This window comes from Coregonus clupeaformis, chromosome 24, assembly GCF_020615455.1.
Source record: "Coregonus clupeaformis isolate EN_2021a chromosome 24, ASM2061545v1, whole genome shotgun sequence".
NCBI lineage: Eukaryota > Metazoa > Chordata > Actinopteri > Salmoniformes > Salmonidae > Coregonus > Coregonus clupeaformis.
The window spans coordinates 17,876,082-17,890,630 of record NC_059215.1 but is presented as its reverse complement, the minus strand read 5'-3'; the positions used below and the strand labels follow the sequence as shown (position 1 = coordinate 17,890,630).

At 45.4% G+C, this 14,549-nt stretch overlaps 1 protein-coding gene across 1 annotated transcript; it reads left to right on the top strand.

Moving 5' to 3' along the window:
- The first annotated feature begins 601 nt into the window (after nucleotides 1-601).
- On the top strand, nucleotides 602-14,470 carry LOC121537912 (calcium-binding and coiled-coil domain-containing protein 1-like). The gene is made up of 15 exons (XM_041845564.2): nucleotides 602-769; nucleotides 2,145-2,310; nucleotides 2,522-2,624; nucleotides 5,955-6,157; nucleotides 7,024-7,236; nucleotides 7,658-7,806; nucleotides 8,070-8,139; nucleotides 8,312-8,467; nucleotides 8,891-9,145; nucleotides 9,773-9,898; nucleotides 10,280-10,375; nucleotides 11,064-11,151; nucleotides 11,411-11,703; nucleotides 12,391-12,476; nucleotides 13,067-14,470. Exons 2-15 carry the CDS (start codon nucleotides 2,179-2,181, stop codon nucleotides 13,092-13,094), a joined length of 1,998 nt encoding a protein of 665 aa, XP_041701498.1. The 5' UTR covers nucleotides 602-769; nucleotides 2,145-2,178; the 3' UTR covers nucleotides 13,095-14,470.
- The last annotated feature ends 79 nt before the right edge of the window (nucleotides 14,471-14,549 follow it).

The window sequence follows — 14,549 nt, the reverse complement described above, 5'->3', positions numbered from 1 at the left end:
CTATTACAATTTATAAGCATCATATGCTGTCAACACACGTCACCTGCCAATGCTGCCATGCATGCCATGCTCAAGTGTCACTCAGGAGTAAATTAAGACTTCTGTTTTTCCTGGAGATGGGCAAGTAATTCATAGCCTATCATTTTACAGGACTAAACAAGACCATATTGGGAGCAGGCAGCTATGATGAACAGTAGGCAATTATAGCAATTATACATTTTGTTGTTGTTGCAAATGCAATGGATATGGTTTCTCGCATCAAAATCGCCTCCTCATCCAGTATTTCGCAATTCATATTAATCCCGATGAGTTGTTTTTCTCTGCGCATTAATGACTTCCCGCTGTATTCGGACCGTTTATTCTAAGGCCATGGCATGACCAATGTGAGTGCGCGCTTATTGGAATCGGCGAGAAAAACATAATGAACCAGAAGCCATGGACTGGAAAAGCATCAAATTACAGTAGAACGTCATGCACCTTCAAGCATCAACTCTGTATTTGGGGGTTGTAGTTTTTATTCTATAATCTCTAGCTTTAGATCTGTGCTTCAGCCAATCATAAAGAACAGCAGCTCCCATAATACAGCAAAACAAACCACAACTCTGTCATGCCTGTGTTTATGTTATTGTTCTTGGTTAGTGGAACAGCTGTGCCGAAGAGACGCCGTTGTGCATCTTTAAAATCGTTACATCGTTTTCTGACACCGTTTTCTGCCTCCCTTTAATCTAATAGGGACGGCTCAATTGGAGACCAAAAAGGCCGGAATAAGGTACGTCTCAGTAGAAGAAACTGTCGATTTGTATCTGCGTAGAGTTCTCCCTCTGCAGACAAAGGAAAACGAGCTTATTGTCTTATTTAGTGACGCTGACGCACAAGTATTTGTTGATGGTGCACAAGTTTTCTTTTCTACTTCAGATGACGGTGAGATCGGTGAATGGCCCGGATGGTCCTGATTATTATGGCTTTTGCGCATGAAGATCGCACACACCATGCGTTTCTTTTGTACTAACTAGTCTAGGACAATGGTTCCCAATCTTTTCCCGTTACTTTACCACCAACTGAATTTTGCTTTACCCGGAGTACCCCTGAAGTACCCCCTCATGTGCATTTCTACCAGTAGGCCTATGATCTCATGAGTCTTCTCAAGTACCCCCTGTGGATAGGCCAAGTGCCCCCAGGGATCCTAGTACCCCTATTTGGAAACCACTGGTCTAGTGCGTACACTGGAGGCTACAGCTGCTAGGCTACTGGGCCTTGTCTTGAACACTCACACAGTTTATAGGTCTTTTTTGTTTGATCTTATATAGTAAAATAAGTCGTTTTTTTATCACAGATTGTATTGTTTGTGGACTTTTGTTAATTTCTAACAAAATAAACATAACATAAACATTCATTAATGCTCTCGTCAGGTGGAATAATGGCAGCAGGTTGTTTTTGTTGTGCTTATTAATGGGTTGTACATGTCTTATAAAGGTGGTATTACCTAATACACATTCAAATAAAATCAAATGTTATTGGTCCTGTACACATATTTTTCAGATGTTGTTGCGGGTGTAGCGAAATGCTTATGTTGCTAGCTCCAACAGTGCAGTAATACCTAACAATACAAAATAATACACGCAAATCCAAAAATAAAAATAAAGGAATTAAGAAAAATAGAAATATTAGAACGAGCAATGTCAGAGTCAGGAATATGAATATATATATGTATATGATGGTGTGCATAGACATATAAATAGTCTGTGACAGTGTTGTTGCCATTTGGCAGTGTCTGTGTGTGTGTGTGTGTTGTCATGTAGTAGAGATAGGGGATCATGATAGTTATGGGCCACACTGTCATCAAGGTGTTAGTATCCCAGGGGGCTGGGGGTGTCAGGAGCTAGGGGGTGTCCTTCCCCCATGCCTCTCCATGCCCTCCATATGCTCATGAAAGAGATCCACGTACACTGAACAAACACTCCCAGAGTAGACCTCTCTTTCTCTCAGCCGTTTCTTTCACAGCAGTCACCTCTCACCTACTTCTCCATGTGCTCCTCTGAACAGGTCCTTGAGTTCCAGACAAAAATATATTGTATGTCAAATATGAGAAATGATTTGAGGATGCCTGACTGTATTTTTCCTCCCTTTACCATGCATCCCCACAGGTGTTCGCCAGTCTACCTGTGTTACTGTGTTGCCATGGAGAAGGTTTGGAGGGTGGAGTTTAGGAACGTGGGTAGTAGCTACTTCCCTCAGAGCCGCGTGGAGTGCCATTACAGCATCAGCTCACAACATACCTGGGCCAGCCATGACTGGGTCGGACTCTTCAAGGTAAAGTTAACCTGATCAAGTTAACCGGATAACTAAAAACCCAGTGTGAGGAGTGGCAGACTCTGTTGAGTGTAAATAAAGTGGAATGCAAAACTATTCTCGATGTATTAATAACCAGAATTGTTGTGTGTTTACGTGTGTCTCCCTGTCTATCTCCCTCTCCACTTGTCGGTCTCTCTCTCTCTTCTTCTCTCTCTGCTGACTACCTCAGGTGGGATGGTCGTCAGTGAAGGACTACCACACCTTTGTCTGGGCCCTGGCCCCGGCAGGCTACCAGGAGGGCACAGATGTCAACTGCTGTGTCCATTTCCAGGGTACTACTCTCTTTTCAAACCAGTGTGCCTGGTCAACATGAATACTCTGTTCAAAGACTATAGCATACATAAATCCAGTAAATTACAGGTTTAGGGTACAAAGTAATGAAATAAAGATAGATATCCACACTTAATAAAAGTGTGAGAGCGTTCAACAGTGTGTTGGTATATATCTGTATTTCACAACATTCATACTCTGCCAAGGTCTGTAAGGAAAAGCTCGAACTTTGGATTGGCCTGTTAGAGGGTACTGTAGGCTTGTGAATTATATTTAAAGCAGAGAAAGGACTCAATAAATTACATTGTGTTACAGAGAGGAGATGATCAGATTGTTTCTCTCTCTCTCTCTCTCTCTCTCTCTCTCTCTCTCTCTCTCTCTCTCTCTCTCTCTCTCTCTCTCTCTCTCTCTCTCTCTCTCTCTCTCTCTCTCTCTCTCTCTCTCTCTCTCTCTCTCTCTCTCTCTCTCTCTCTCTCTCTCTCTCTCTCTCTCTCTCTCGCTCTCTCTCTCTCTCTCTCTCTCTCTCTCTCTCTCTCTCTCTCTCTCTCTCTCTCTCTCTCTCTCTCTCTCTCTCTCTCTCTCTCTCTCCTTTTCCTTGTTTGAATTTAAATCAGTCTTTGTCCGGCTCTGAATCAATTCCTTTAAGAAGTAGGAGCTTCAATAATGAGTATGAGAGAGACAATGGTACAGAGACCAGACCAGACTGAATAACCAACCATACATTACAGCAGTCAGGGGTGAATACAGAGTGACAAGTGTCCTCACAGTATTTTACAGACTTTATACTGTGACAAGTGTCCTCACAGTATTTTACAGACTTTATACTGTGACAAGTGTCCTCACAGTAGTTTACAGACTTTATGCTGTGACAAGTGTCCTCACAGTAGTTTATAGACTTTATGCTGTGACAAGTGTCCTCACAGTAGTTTACAGACTTTATGCTGTGACAAGTGTCTTCACAGTACTTTACGGACTTTATGCTGTGACAAGTGTCCTCACAGTAGTTTACAGACTTTATGCTGTGACAAGTGTCCTCACAGTAGTTTACAGACTTTATGCTGTGACAAGTGTCCTCACAGTAGCTTACAGACTTTATGCTGTGACAAGTGTCCTCACAGTAGTTTACAGACTTTATGCTGTGACAAGTGTCCTCACAGTAGTTTACAGACTTTATGCTGTGAAAAGTGTCTTCACAGTAGTTTACAGACTTTATGCTGTGACAAGTGTCCTCACAGTAGTTTACAGACTTTATGCTGTGACAAGTGTCCTCACAGTAGTTTACAGACTTTATGCTGTGACAAGTGTCCTCACAGTATCTTACAGACTTTATGCTGTGAAAAGTGTCCTCACAGTAGTTTACAGACTTCATGCTGTGACAAGTGTCCTCACAGTAGTTTACAGACTTTATGCTGTGACAAGTGTCCTCACGGTAGTTTACAGACTTTATGCTGTGACAAGTGTCCTCACAGTAGTTTACAGACTTTATGCTGTGACAAGTGTCCTCACAGTAGCTTACAGACTTTATGCTGTGAAAAGTGTCCTCACAGTAGTTTACAGACTTCATGCTGTGACAAGTGTCTTCACAGTAGTTTACGGACTTTATGCTGTGACAAGTGTCCTCTGTCCTCTCAGTGACAGTGCTAGCTGAGGTGATAAATCTGACCGGCTAACTACAGAAAGCCAGGCAGAGGAGAGCAGGTGTGTCATTGAGTTGTGCCAGGGAGATGAACAGTTATCAACACTGTCATTTATCATTACATTTACATTTACATTTACGTCATTTAGCAGACGCTCTTATCCAGAGCGACTTACAAATTGGTGCATTCACCCTATAGCCAGTGGGATAACCACTTTAGAAAAAAAAAATCCTTCTAGGGGGGGCTAGAAGGATTACTTTATCCTATCCCAGGTATTCTTTAAAGAGGTGGGGTTTCAAATGTCTCCCCGGAAGGTGGTGAGTGACTCCGCTGTCCTGGCGTCGTGAGGGAGCTTGTTCCACCATTGGGGTGCCAGAGCAGCGAACAGTTTTGACTGGGCTGAGCGGGAACTATGCTTCCGCAGAGGAAGGGGAGCCAGCAGGCCAGAGGTGGATGAACACAATGCCCTCGTTTGGGTGTAGGGACTGATCAGAGCCTGAAGGTACGGAGGTGCCGTTCCCCTCACAGCTCCATAGGCAAGCACCATGGTCTTGTAACAGATGCAAGCTTCAACTGGAAGCCAGTGGAGTGTGCGGAGGAGCGGGGTGGCGTGAGAGAACTTGGGAAGGTTGAACACCAGACGGGCTGCGGCATTCTGGATGAGTTGTAGGGGTTTAATGGCACAGGCAGGGAGCCCAGCCAACAGCGAGTTGCAGTAATCCAGACGGGAGATGACAAGTGCCTGGATTAGGACCTGTGCCGCTTCCTGTGTAAGGCAGGGTCGTACTCTCCGAATGTTGTAGAGCATGAACCTGCAGGATCGGGTCACCGCCTTGATGTTAGCGGAGAACGACAGGGTGTTGTCCAGGGTCACGCCAAGGCTCTTCGCACTCTGGGAGGAGGACACAACGGAGTTGTCAACCGTGATGGCGAGATCATGGAACGGGCAGTCCTTCCCCGTTATCAGAAGGGGGAAAGGAGAAGATTAGTTGTGTATCGTCAGCGTAGCAATGATAGGAGAGGCCATGTGAGGATATGACAGAGCCAAGTGACTTGGTGTATAGCGAGAATAGGAGAGGGCCTAGAACTGAGCCCTGGGGGACACCAGTGGTGAGAGCACGTGGTGCGGAGACAGCTTCTCGCCACGCCACTTGGTAGGAGCGACCGGTCAGGTAGGACGCAATCCAAGAGTGAGCCGCGCCGGAGATGCCCAGCTCGGAGAGGGTGGAGAGGAAGATCTGATGGTTCACAGTATCAAAGGCAGCAGACAGGTCTAGAAGGACAAGAGCAGAGGAGAGAGAGTTAGCTTTAGCAGTGCGGAGAGCCTCCGTGACACAGAGAAGAGCAGTCTCAGTTGAATGACCAGTCCTGAAACCTGACTGGTTTGGATCAAGAAGGTCATTCTGAGAGAGATAGCAAGAGAGTTGGCTAAATCATCTGTGGTAAGTACTGAAGCTACAGAGTAAATGCAGAAGCCAGGCATTTGATGTAGTCAAAGCACATTCAGGATTATACCCACTTGTGAAAGTGGAGGTTGGTTATCCGTAGTGCACATCATCATGACCACAAATCCATTTATTGCAGTATAAGCATGTAAACATCTAGTTAAATAATCCACTGACCATTTCCCCCTCCCTCCCTCCCTCCCTCCCTCCCTCCCTCCCTCCCTCCTCCCTCCCTCCCTCCCTCTTGCAGCTTCCTACCTGCCCAAGCCCAGTTCCCAACAGTACCAGTTTGTGTATGTGGATGGGAAGGGGGAGGTGTGCTCTGCCAGCCCCCAGTTTACCTTCAGTGACCCCAAGCCACTGGAAGACCTGGTCACCCTGGAGGAAGGAGCCCACGGAGAGGAGGGAGGGACTGACATGCTGCTGGTCGTACCCAGGGCTGAGCTACTGCAGGTGGGCAGAGAGGAGGGGGGGGGAAGGGTTAAGGAAGAGGGGAGGGGGAAGAGAGGAGGAGAGGAGGGAGGAACAGATGCTGCTGTTAGGCTATGGTTCAACCCAGCACTCAGAGAAACAACACGACAAAGGGAGTGGAAGAAACAAAAATATTTAATCAAAGTTAAAATTGTCTTAGTCCAAAAACAACTGAAGTAAAGGAACAGAGTGGGCTAGTCGGCTCCGGAGGAAGGAGAGGCTGAGGCAGGCAGGCAGGCAGGCAGGCAGGCAGGCAGGCAGACCGACAGGCAGGAAGGCAGGCAGGTTGGGAGATATGTCCGAAACGCTCTGGTAAGAACAACGATCTGGCGCCGGTGGAGAGCCATGCCCAGGAATAAGTAGTGCAGGTTGATGAGAGAATAGGATGCAGCTGCGTAGGCAGGAATCACTGGAAACAACCCGCAGCTGCACAGGAGAGGCAGATCCTGAGCACGCCCCCTGATCCACTCCAGACACACCCACATAAAGGGGACAAACACACATACAGATACAACAGAAAAAGAGGGGACAAAACAAGGAGGAAGGGAAACAGAAAAGGGAGAGACAAGCTGCCCACATAACAGCTGCAGGTTGTACCCAGGGCTGAACTACTGCAGGTGGGCAGAGAGGAAGACTGAGCAGATGGGAGAGGGAGGAAAGTAAAGGGTACATATTTCCATCTTTCACTTATAGAGAGAGTGAATGAAATTGGATGTGAATGAAAGTGGATGAAATGTATAAACAGAGGTGGTAATCAATACACTGTTCCAAAGAGATGGAAGATGGAGATAGAGATTGATCAGGTTTTAGGGGGACTCATTTTCTTTCTCTTTCTCTCTCTCGATCAGAGTCGCCTGCAAGAGTGTCTGCGTGAGCGGGCCGAACTGCTCCATGCGCGGGAGGCGGCAGAAAGGATGAAGCAGAGAGAGAAGGAGATGTACGGGAGGGCGAGAGAGGCTTGGGACAGAGGACGTGAGGAGCTGGAGAGGAACATCTCTGAGCTGAAGGAAGAGCTGCGAGAGAGCAGAGACAGGATGGAAGAGATGGAGAGGAGGAAGGAGGTAATGTAACATTACAAGACGGGGTTAATGTCCGTGCCAAGGTGATTTGATTATGTCCAAGTAGCCCCAGTGTCTCTGTAAAATGCGATTTGACGTAGAAAGACAAGATCACAACCCCAGATGTAAATTATCTTGTTATGTTAAATGTCAAAACAGCATGAGTTCATTTACAGGTCAAATGTGCTTTATCATCTACAAGGAGGCTCATGATACCATACTTTATAGAATATATAGATTCTATAAATCTATCTATCTCTCTCTCTCTCTCTCTCTCTCTCTCTCTCTCTCTCTCTCTCTCTCTCTCTCTCTCTCTCTCTCTCTCTCTCTCTCTCTCTCTCTCTCTCTCTCTCTCTCTCTCTCTCTCTCTCTCTCTCTCTCTCTTCTGCCCTCCCTCCCTCCCCCTCTCTCTCCCCCATCACAGGAGGTGGAGGCGTCGGGGGAGGCCTTAACTCAGGAGAAGAGTTCCATACTGGCCAAGAAAGCAGCCAGCGAACAGCGAATCAGAGAGCTGGAAGATGACATTAAAGCTCTGACACTAAAGGCTGTGGAACGAGAGACTGAGCTGGAGAGGTCAGAGACTTTCTCTATCTCCCTCCCTCTCAATCTCAATCTCTCTCTCTCTCTCTCTCTCTCTCTCTCTCTCTCTCTCTCTCTCTCTCTCTCTCTCTCTCTCTCTCTCTCTCTCTCTCTCTCTCTCTCTCTCTCTCTCTCTCTCTCTGTCTGTCTCTCTCTCTCTCTCTCTCTCTCCCCATCCATATCTCCCTCAATCTCTTATCTTTCCTGTTATTCTTAAACTATTTTCTGGTTAATGCTAACCCTGTCTCTGTGTGTAGGATGAAGGAGAGGGCCAAGAAGCAAGCAGTTCAAATGATGGAGGAGGAGAAAGAGAGGAAAGTTCTGCAGGTACAGATTTGGATTTATTTAGTGCTTTTCTAATTGTTTTCCGCTAACAACGTGTAGCATCCTACCTGGGTGAAGCACAGCAGCCATTTTGTGCCCAACACTAGCCACACATCATGTCTGATCCCAAACTCCTTATGCTCCGCTTCTTCCTCTCTCCCTGTGTCTTCCTCAGCTCAAGCTGGAGCAGACCGAGGGGGAACTGCGGAGTCTGTCTGCTGAGTTCCAGGGTCTGAGGAGCTCCCTGGCCCAGAGAGACACACATGCCCTGCAGCTACGGGACACCATCACCACCCTCACACACAGACTCAACATGGCACAGAGGAAAGAGGTGAGCATGGCACCACCCTTACACACCATCACCACCCTCACACACAGGCTGAATACAGCACGGAGCAAAGAGGCGAGCCTGGCACCACCCAGAGAGGGATGAGGACAGTTAATAAAAGGATGGAAGGGATTGGGAGGGGAAAGAACAAAAGACAATGCAACAGGAAAATGGCTGTCACTTGTCCTAACCAATCATCTAACAAAAACCATGCTATTGAGGTTATTTTAGCGACCATTGCAAACTTTGCTGGCTGGAAAAATAAGGATGGGAAGTTAGATAGGAAGTGGCAGGGTTGATCAAAGACAATGCAACAGGAAAGTACCCAATGTCCCATGGCCTCACCAGTCATCTAACAAAACCATGCTATTGTTGTTGAACTATCATGGCGTCCCACTCTCACCCTCCTCTCATCTTTCCTATCAGGCGGAGAGCAAGGCCGCCCTGGCTGAGATGTGGGGCCTGCGGGAGCGTCAGGGGGCCAGCGAGCGTTGTGCTGAGGGCCTGAAGGAAGAGCTGTGTGCCCTGGTGGCTCAGAGGGACCAGGGTCAGACAGAGCTGCACCAGGCCAGGCTCCAGGCAGCACAGCTCACCCTGCAGCTAGCTGACTCCAGCCTGACCCTGAGGGAGGGCAGAGCACACTGGGCCCAGGAGAGACAGAGCCTGCAGCGCTGTACTTCGGTAGGACACACCACCACAGACAGTAATAATCATATGGATGGACCTAATCATATGAATTGGATTTCTCAAGTAGTCAAATCATTTCACTGTGATAGTGACTCTCCATTGAGGTAGGCCAACCTCTACAGTATTCTCACTCACAACCATATAGTACTAATATACTCAACTCAGATTTTAACTAAGAGGTTGCATTACTATTTTGGAAATTATGCTTGTGTAAGGTCTCCTCTTTCTGTTCCACTATGTAAGATAGCTGCAACACCTCACATCCTCTAGATAAATAATTTCCTGTTCGACCTTGAATGCAAGTAGCAGAATGTCCTAGCAGCAAAACATATCAACATTCTTTTGATGTGAGATGACTGTGTGGTAGCAGCAAAACATATCAACATTCTTTTGATGTGAGATGACTGTGTGGTAGCCTAGCGGCAGGTAGCCTAGCAGTTAAGAGCGTTGGGCCAGTTACCGAAAGGTCGCTGGTTTGAATTCCTGAGCCTACTAGGTGAAAAATCTGCCGATGTGCCCTTGAGCAAGGCACTGAACCCTAATTGCTCCTGTAAGTCGCTCTGGATAAGAGCGTCTGCTAAATGACTAAATGTTTATGGTGTGTGTGTGTCCACCTGGTAGAAGGACAGAGAGCGTCTGGAGAAGCTGAATGGAGAGATGCAACGGATGGAGGAGAAGCTTCAGGAGGAGAGGATGGAGAGAGAGAAGGTGGAAGTGGAGCTGGGAAGAGAGAAGGACTGTAATCGGGTAAAGATCAACACATACTCTACCACATGTAAATCAACATTTCCAGATATGACTAGAGACAACAACAAACGTGTAAATCAAAATCAACTCTCTATACACACACTCAATGTCCTCCATTGTAATGAAAACCATTCAGCTTTGTTGGTCCTGTATAGCTCAGTTGGTAGAGCATGGCGCTTGCAACGCCAGGATTGGGGGTTCGATTCCGATAAAAGAGTCCGCTAAATGGCCTATTTTATATTATTATATATCTGTGTCAACATGCTGAAACCTATTCAAACTGAAAAACGAGTGTCTTTGATTACTTGTGATGTGCTGTGCTGCTGGTCAGGCTGTGTATAGCAGTATACAACTCCTTCTTTTCATTACTGCCCCCTGCAGGTGCAGCTGAGTGAGACACGCAGGGAGCTCCAGGAGCTGAAGGCTAGTCTGAGGGTTGTCCAGAAGGAGAAGGAACAGCTGCTGCTGGAGAAACAGGCAAGACCCCTTCTCTACACCTGTCCACCTCTTCCACCACCATTACCCCTCTCCCACTGTCCACATACATGCACATTTCTGAATCAACTGCTATCCCCTACCCACTTCGCCAGACGCTCTCTGTTCTTCTGCCATGGGGAGACACATACACACACACAGCAGACTTTTTGGAGTGTAAAATATGTTCACAATTAAAATTCATATTTTCCCTAACCCTAAACCTAACCCTAACCCAAACCCTAACCCTTAACCTTAACCCCAAAAACCCTAACCCTAAACTTAACCCTAAACCTAACCCTAACCCCAAAATCCTAAACCTAACCCTTAAGTTTAAAATACCATTTGAACAAATTCAGGACCTGAAAAAAGTCCTGACCTTTCAAAACAGTTCTTGTTTTCCTACCCTTTCAGGACATTAAGGTGAAATTTTAGGACATTGGGGTCCTGATAAAGTAGGAAAACTAGTGCACACACACACAGACACACACACAAACACACAAAAATATACACACACACACAAATACACACACACACACACACACACACACACACATACACAGATAATGATTCCTATGTGCCTAGAGCTGTAGAGACTAGGGGTTAATATGGGGTTGATACATAGTTGTCTTGGGATAACAGTTGTGTGTGTATAGATGAGTCTCTGACGTCCCTGCTGTCCTCTGTACAGGACCTGATGGAGTACATGCGTCAGGTGGAACAGAGGATGGAGGCTGTGGCAGACGCCAAGTGGAGCGCTGCAATGTTCGCCCCCACCAGTGAGCAGACACACCCACACTAAAACATTGTGGACCCACCCTAACACTGAGCTGTTTGGACATCAATACAGCAGTGCTTACAACAAGAGATTCTATTTCTACACCGAATAGTATCTGAGATGTCTTGAACCAATCATGAGGTAGATACGTAGATGGAGACTACAGCCAGGAGTTTTTCCCCATCAGGGAGAACTCCTGACCTTTGCCGTGCTCTGTTGATCACTTACCACTGTTGTTTTCCACTGTGTGTGTCTGACAGGTCTCCCTGATAGTCCTGTGTCTGACTCTGAGGATGAGAACCCTGAGGCCCTGCAGCCCCCCCGCCAGCCCTCCAGGCAGCCTCCGCTGTCCTCTTTGTCCTCCCGCCCTCTGGCCCACTACAGCCTGTGTGACCCCCAGGCCCAGCCTGACTCCCTGCTCCCCTCCACCCCCCCTTCCTCCCCCAGGGATATGTCACGGTCCCTCTCCCGAGGGGGCGTAGTGATCAGCCAGCCCGCCCCCCTGTCGTTGCCAAGGCAATCAGGAGATACCCTGACACACAGCTCTGAGTCGGTAAGAGGCGTTATCAGATGCTCTTACACGCACGCACACACATACACACACACAGTCATACTGGGCTCATTTCCTGTACAATTAGCATGGCTGTTTCCTAAGGCTGATAGCCTGGTGATAACATGACTTATCTTCTTATGATTGTGACTCATTTGGTTAAGTCATTATCATGTGAAGGTAATTAGGCCTGCCTGTGCACTGGCTTATTACACTATTATGTCTTATTACACTATTATGTCTTATTACACTATTATGGCTTATTACACTATTATGTCTTATTACACTATTATGTCTTATTACACTATTATGGCTTATTACACTATTATGGCTTATTACACTATTATGGCTTATTACACTATTATGGATTATTACACTATTATGGCTTATTACACTATTATGGCTTATTACACTATTATGGCTTATTACACTATTATGGCTTATTACACTATTATGGCTTATTACACTATTATGGATTATTACACTATTATGGCTTATTACACTATTATGGCTTATTACACTATTATGGCTTATTACACTATTATGGATTATTACACTATTATGGCTTATTACACTATTATGGCTTATTACTGGACGTGTGTATGATTACTACATGTGTTCCTCACTGCTCTCTCTCTCTCTCTCTCTATTTCTGCATGTGTATGTGTGTGTGTGTGTGTGTGTGTGCAGGAGGAGGAGGGTGACACAGCCCTATGTGGAGGACACAGCTCTGGAGAGGAGACAGCTCTGCTGCTGCCTGAGACCACAGTCCTCAGGTAACACACACACTGTCATTCTCCACACACACACACACACACACACACACACTGTCCTGTCATTGTCTTCACACACACACACACAGGCACACACAGGGTTGTTATTTACGATGATAGGCTGAGTATGGCTCTCAGAGATGGAAGTTTTCAATATCAGGTCGTAAAAGACGTTGAGTGAGGGTGAGGAGAAAGAGATGGTGTAAGACAGTGTAAGGCACGGTGAGTGACGCAGGGAGGGAGTGAGGGAAGGATGGGGAGAGGTAGGGAGGGAGGGAGGGAGGGGAAGAGGGAGGACAAGGGGACAGATTCGTTGACAGCAGGCTGTAGCAATGATTTGCCTACAGGCTAGTACCGCAGTCACGGGCCAATTTTCAGCATCATTAAAGCACTCTCTCTCCCACCTTTTCACTCTATATTTCTCCCTCCCTCGTTCTCTCACCTCTTTTTTTCTCATACGCATTCCTTTTCTACAGTTGTGCTGTGCCCTGACTCCACTACAAATTTAGCAATTGGGACGATAAAGATATTGATTGATTGATTTGATTGATTGTTCACACCCTTTCCTTTCTTGGTTGTTCCCTGTTGTCCAGTGACCTGGCTGATACCTCTCAGTGGTAGAGTGGAGATACAGGACCAGATCTACACCAGCACTGGCTGTTTGGCCCTTATTTTAACTCGGCATTCAGCACACAAGCACACACACTACAACTCACCTCTACTCTTGACAAACTATGTTAATATGCAATTTGCTTTTACATTTTATATGAACTTCTTTTTTGATGTATGACTTTAAGGCTGTTGTGTCACCCCCTATACATAACATGGTCTTAAGAATGACATAATACCTGTCGTAACAGCTCAAACTGTTATAAAGCGTGAAACATTTGACATTGAAAAGTGTTCATTAGATATTTAATAGTTCATGTTCTATAACAGGGTTATTTCAGTTGCAGTCGTGAGCTTTATGAAGTGTGTTATGTAATGTTATGAGGCGTCATGACAGTCACTGTTGTGAGCGAGAGTATGTCTCCTTTTAAAATCTAAAAGTTGCTTTTAACTTTTCAGTCTGTGAAGCAACTTTTACATCTATTCAGAATACTGTAATAATAGTTATTGAAACACACTACAACTATATTAGAATAATCATTGTAAAGTACTGACACATAACATGTTTTTCCTCATATTCAAACCTATGATTTTATATTTCTGCTGTTATTCATTATTATTTCATTCTTGCTTTATTAATGCTGTTCTAGTGCTAGATGAGAGGATAATTACACAGAGAAGTATCTGTAATGGGGAAAAACTTGGTGGAAGTTTGGAAATAGAGTGGGAGATTAATCAGGATGAATGTAGAATGGTAGAACACTCTAGAATGGTAATTGTTAGAGTGGTCGGACTGACATTTGAATGTTCTCTCATGTTTTTATTAATCTCATAATATATTCTATCTTCATCTACATAAAGCTATTGCTCCTGCAGGCTGGTAGATGTAGAGACCCTGCAATAAGATCATACATGATACCAAGCAGTGTATGGTTTTAAAGCTAAATCAATGTATTTGTTAAAGAAGAAGTCGTTCTAGATTATTAGTATTATTAGACTAGATTTACTGTACATTGTATGCTCAAAGCTCTGCTTTAGATTGATGCAGTTCTACACTTGTGCCTAAATAACAAATTGGGAAATGAATAGTCTCTCTTCAGCCAAGCGTCATCAGTCTGGCAAACAAGACTAGTAAACTAAGGAATCTTATCATGATAACATTATCTAATTTATAGATACTGACATTACAAGACTTGATGGAAGGCTTGCCTGGAAAATATTATTAGTACTGGTTTAATAATACTATATTTTTCATGATTTTCAACAAATACTCAACTTTAGTTATATCGTAATGAAGCTATATTCTGGTTTAATGTCACGACTTCCGCCGAGGCTGCCTCCCCTCCTTGTTCGGGCAGGTTTCGGCATTCGTCGTCACCGGCTTACTAGCTACTGCCACTCCCATTCTCATCACTCCACTTGTCTTGTCTTGTCAATCACACACACCTGGTGCTCATCCCATAATTA

Excerpts from the sequence above, each read along its gene's own strand:
- LOC121537912 (XM_041845564.2), top strand. The coding sequence starts at position 2,179 with ATGGAGAAGGTTTGGAGGGTGGAGTTTAGGAACGTGGGTAGTAGCTAC. Across the intron at positions 7,237-7,657 it reads AGATGGAGAGGAGGAAGGAG|GAGGTGGAGGCGTCGGGGGA; the intron begins GTAATGTAACAT and ends CCCCCATCACAG. Across the intron at positions 12,477-13,066 it reads CCTGAGACCACAGTCCTCAG|TGACCTGGCTGATACCTCTC; the intron begins GTAACACACACA and ends CCTGTTGTCCAG.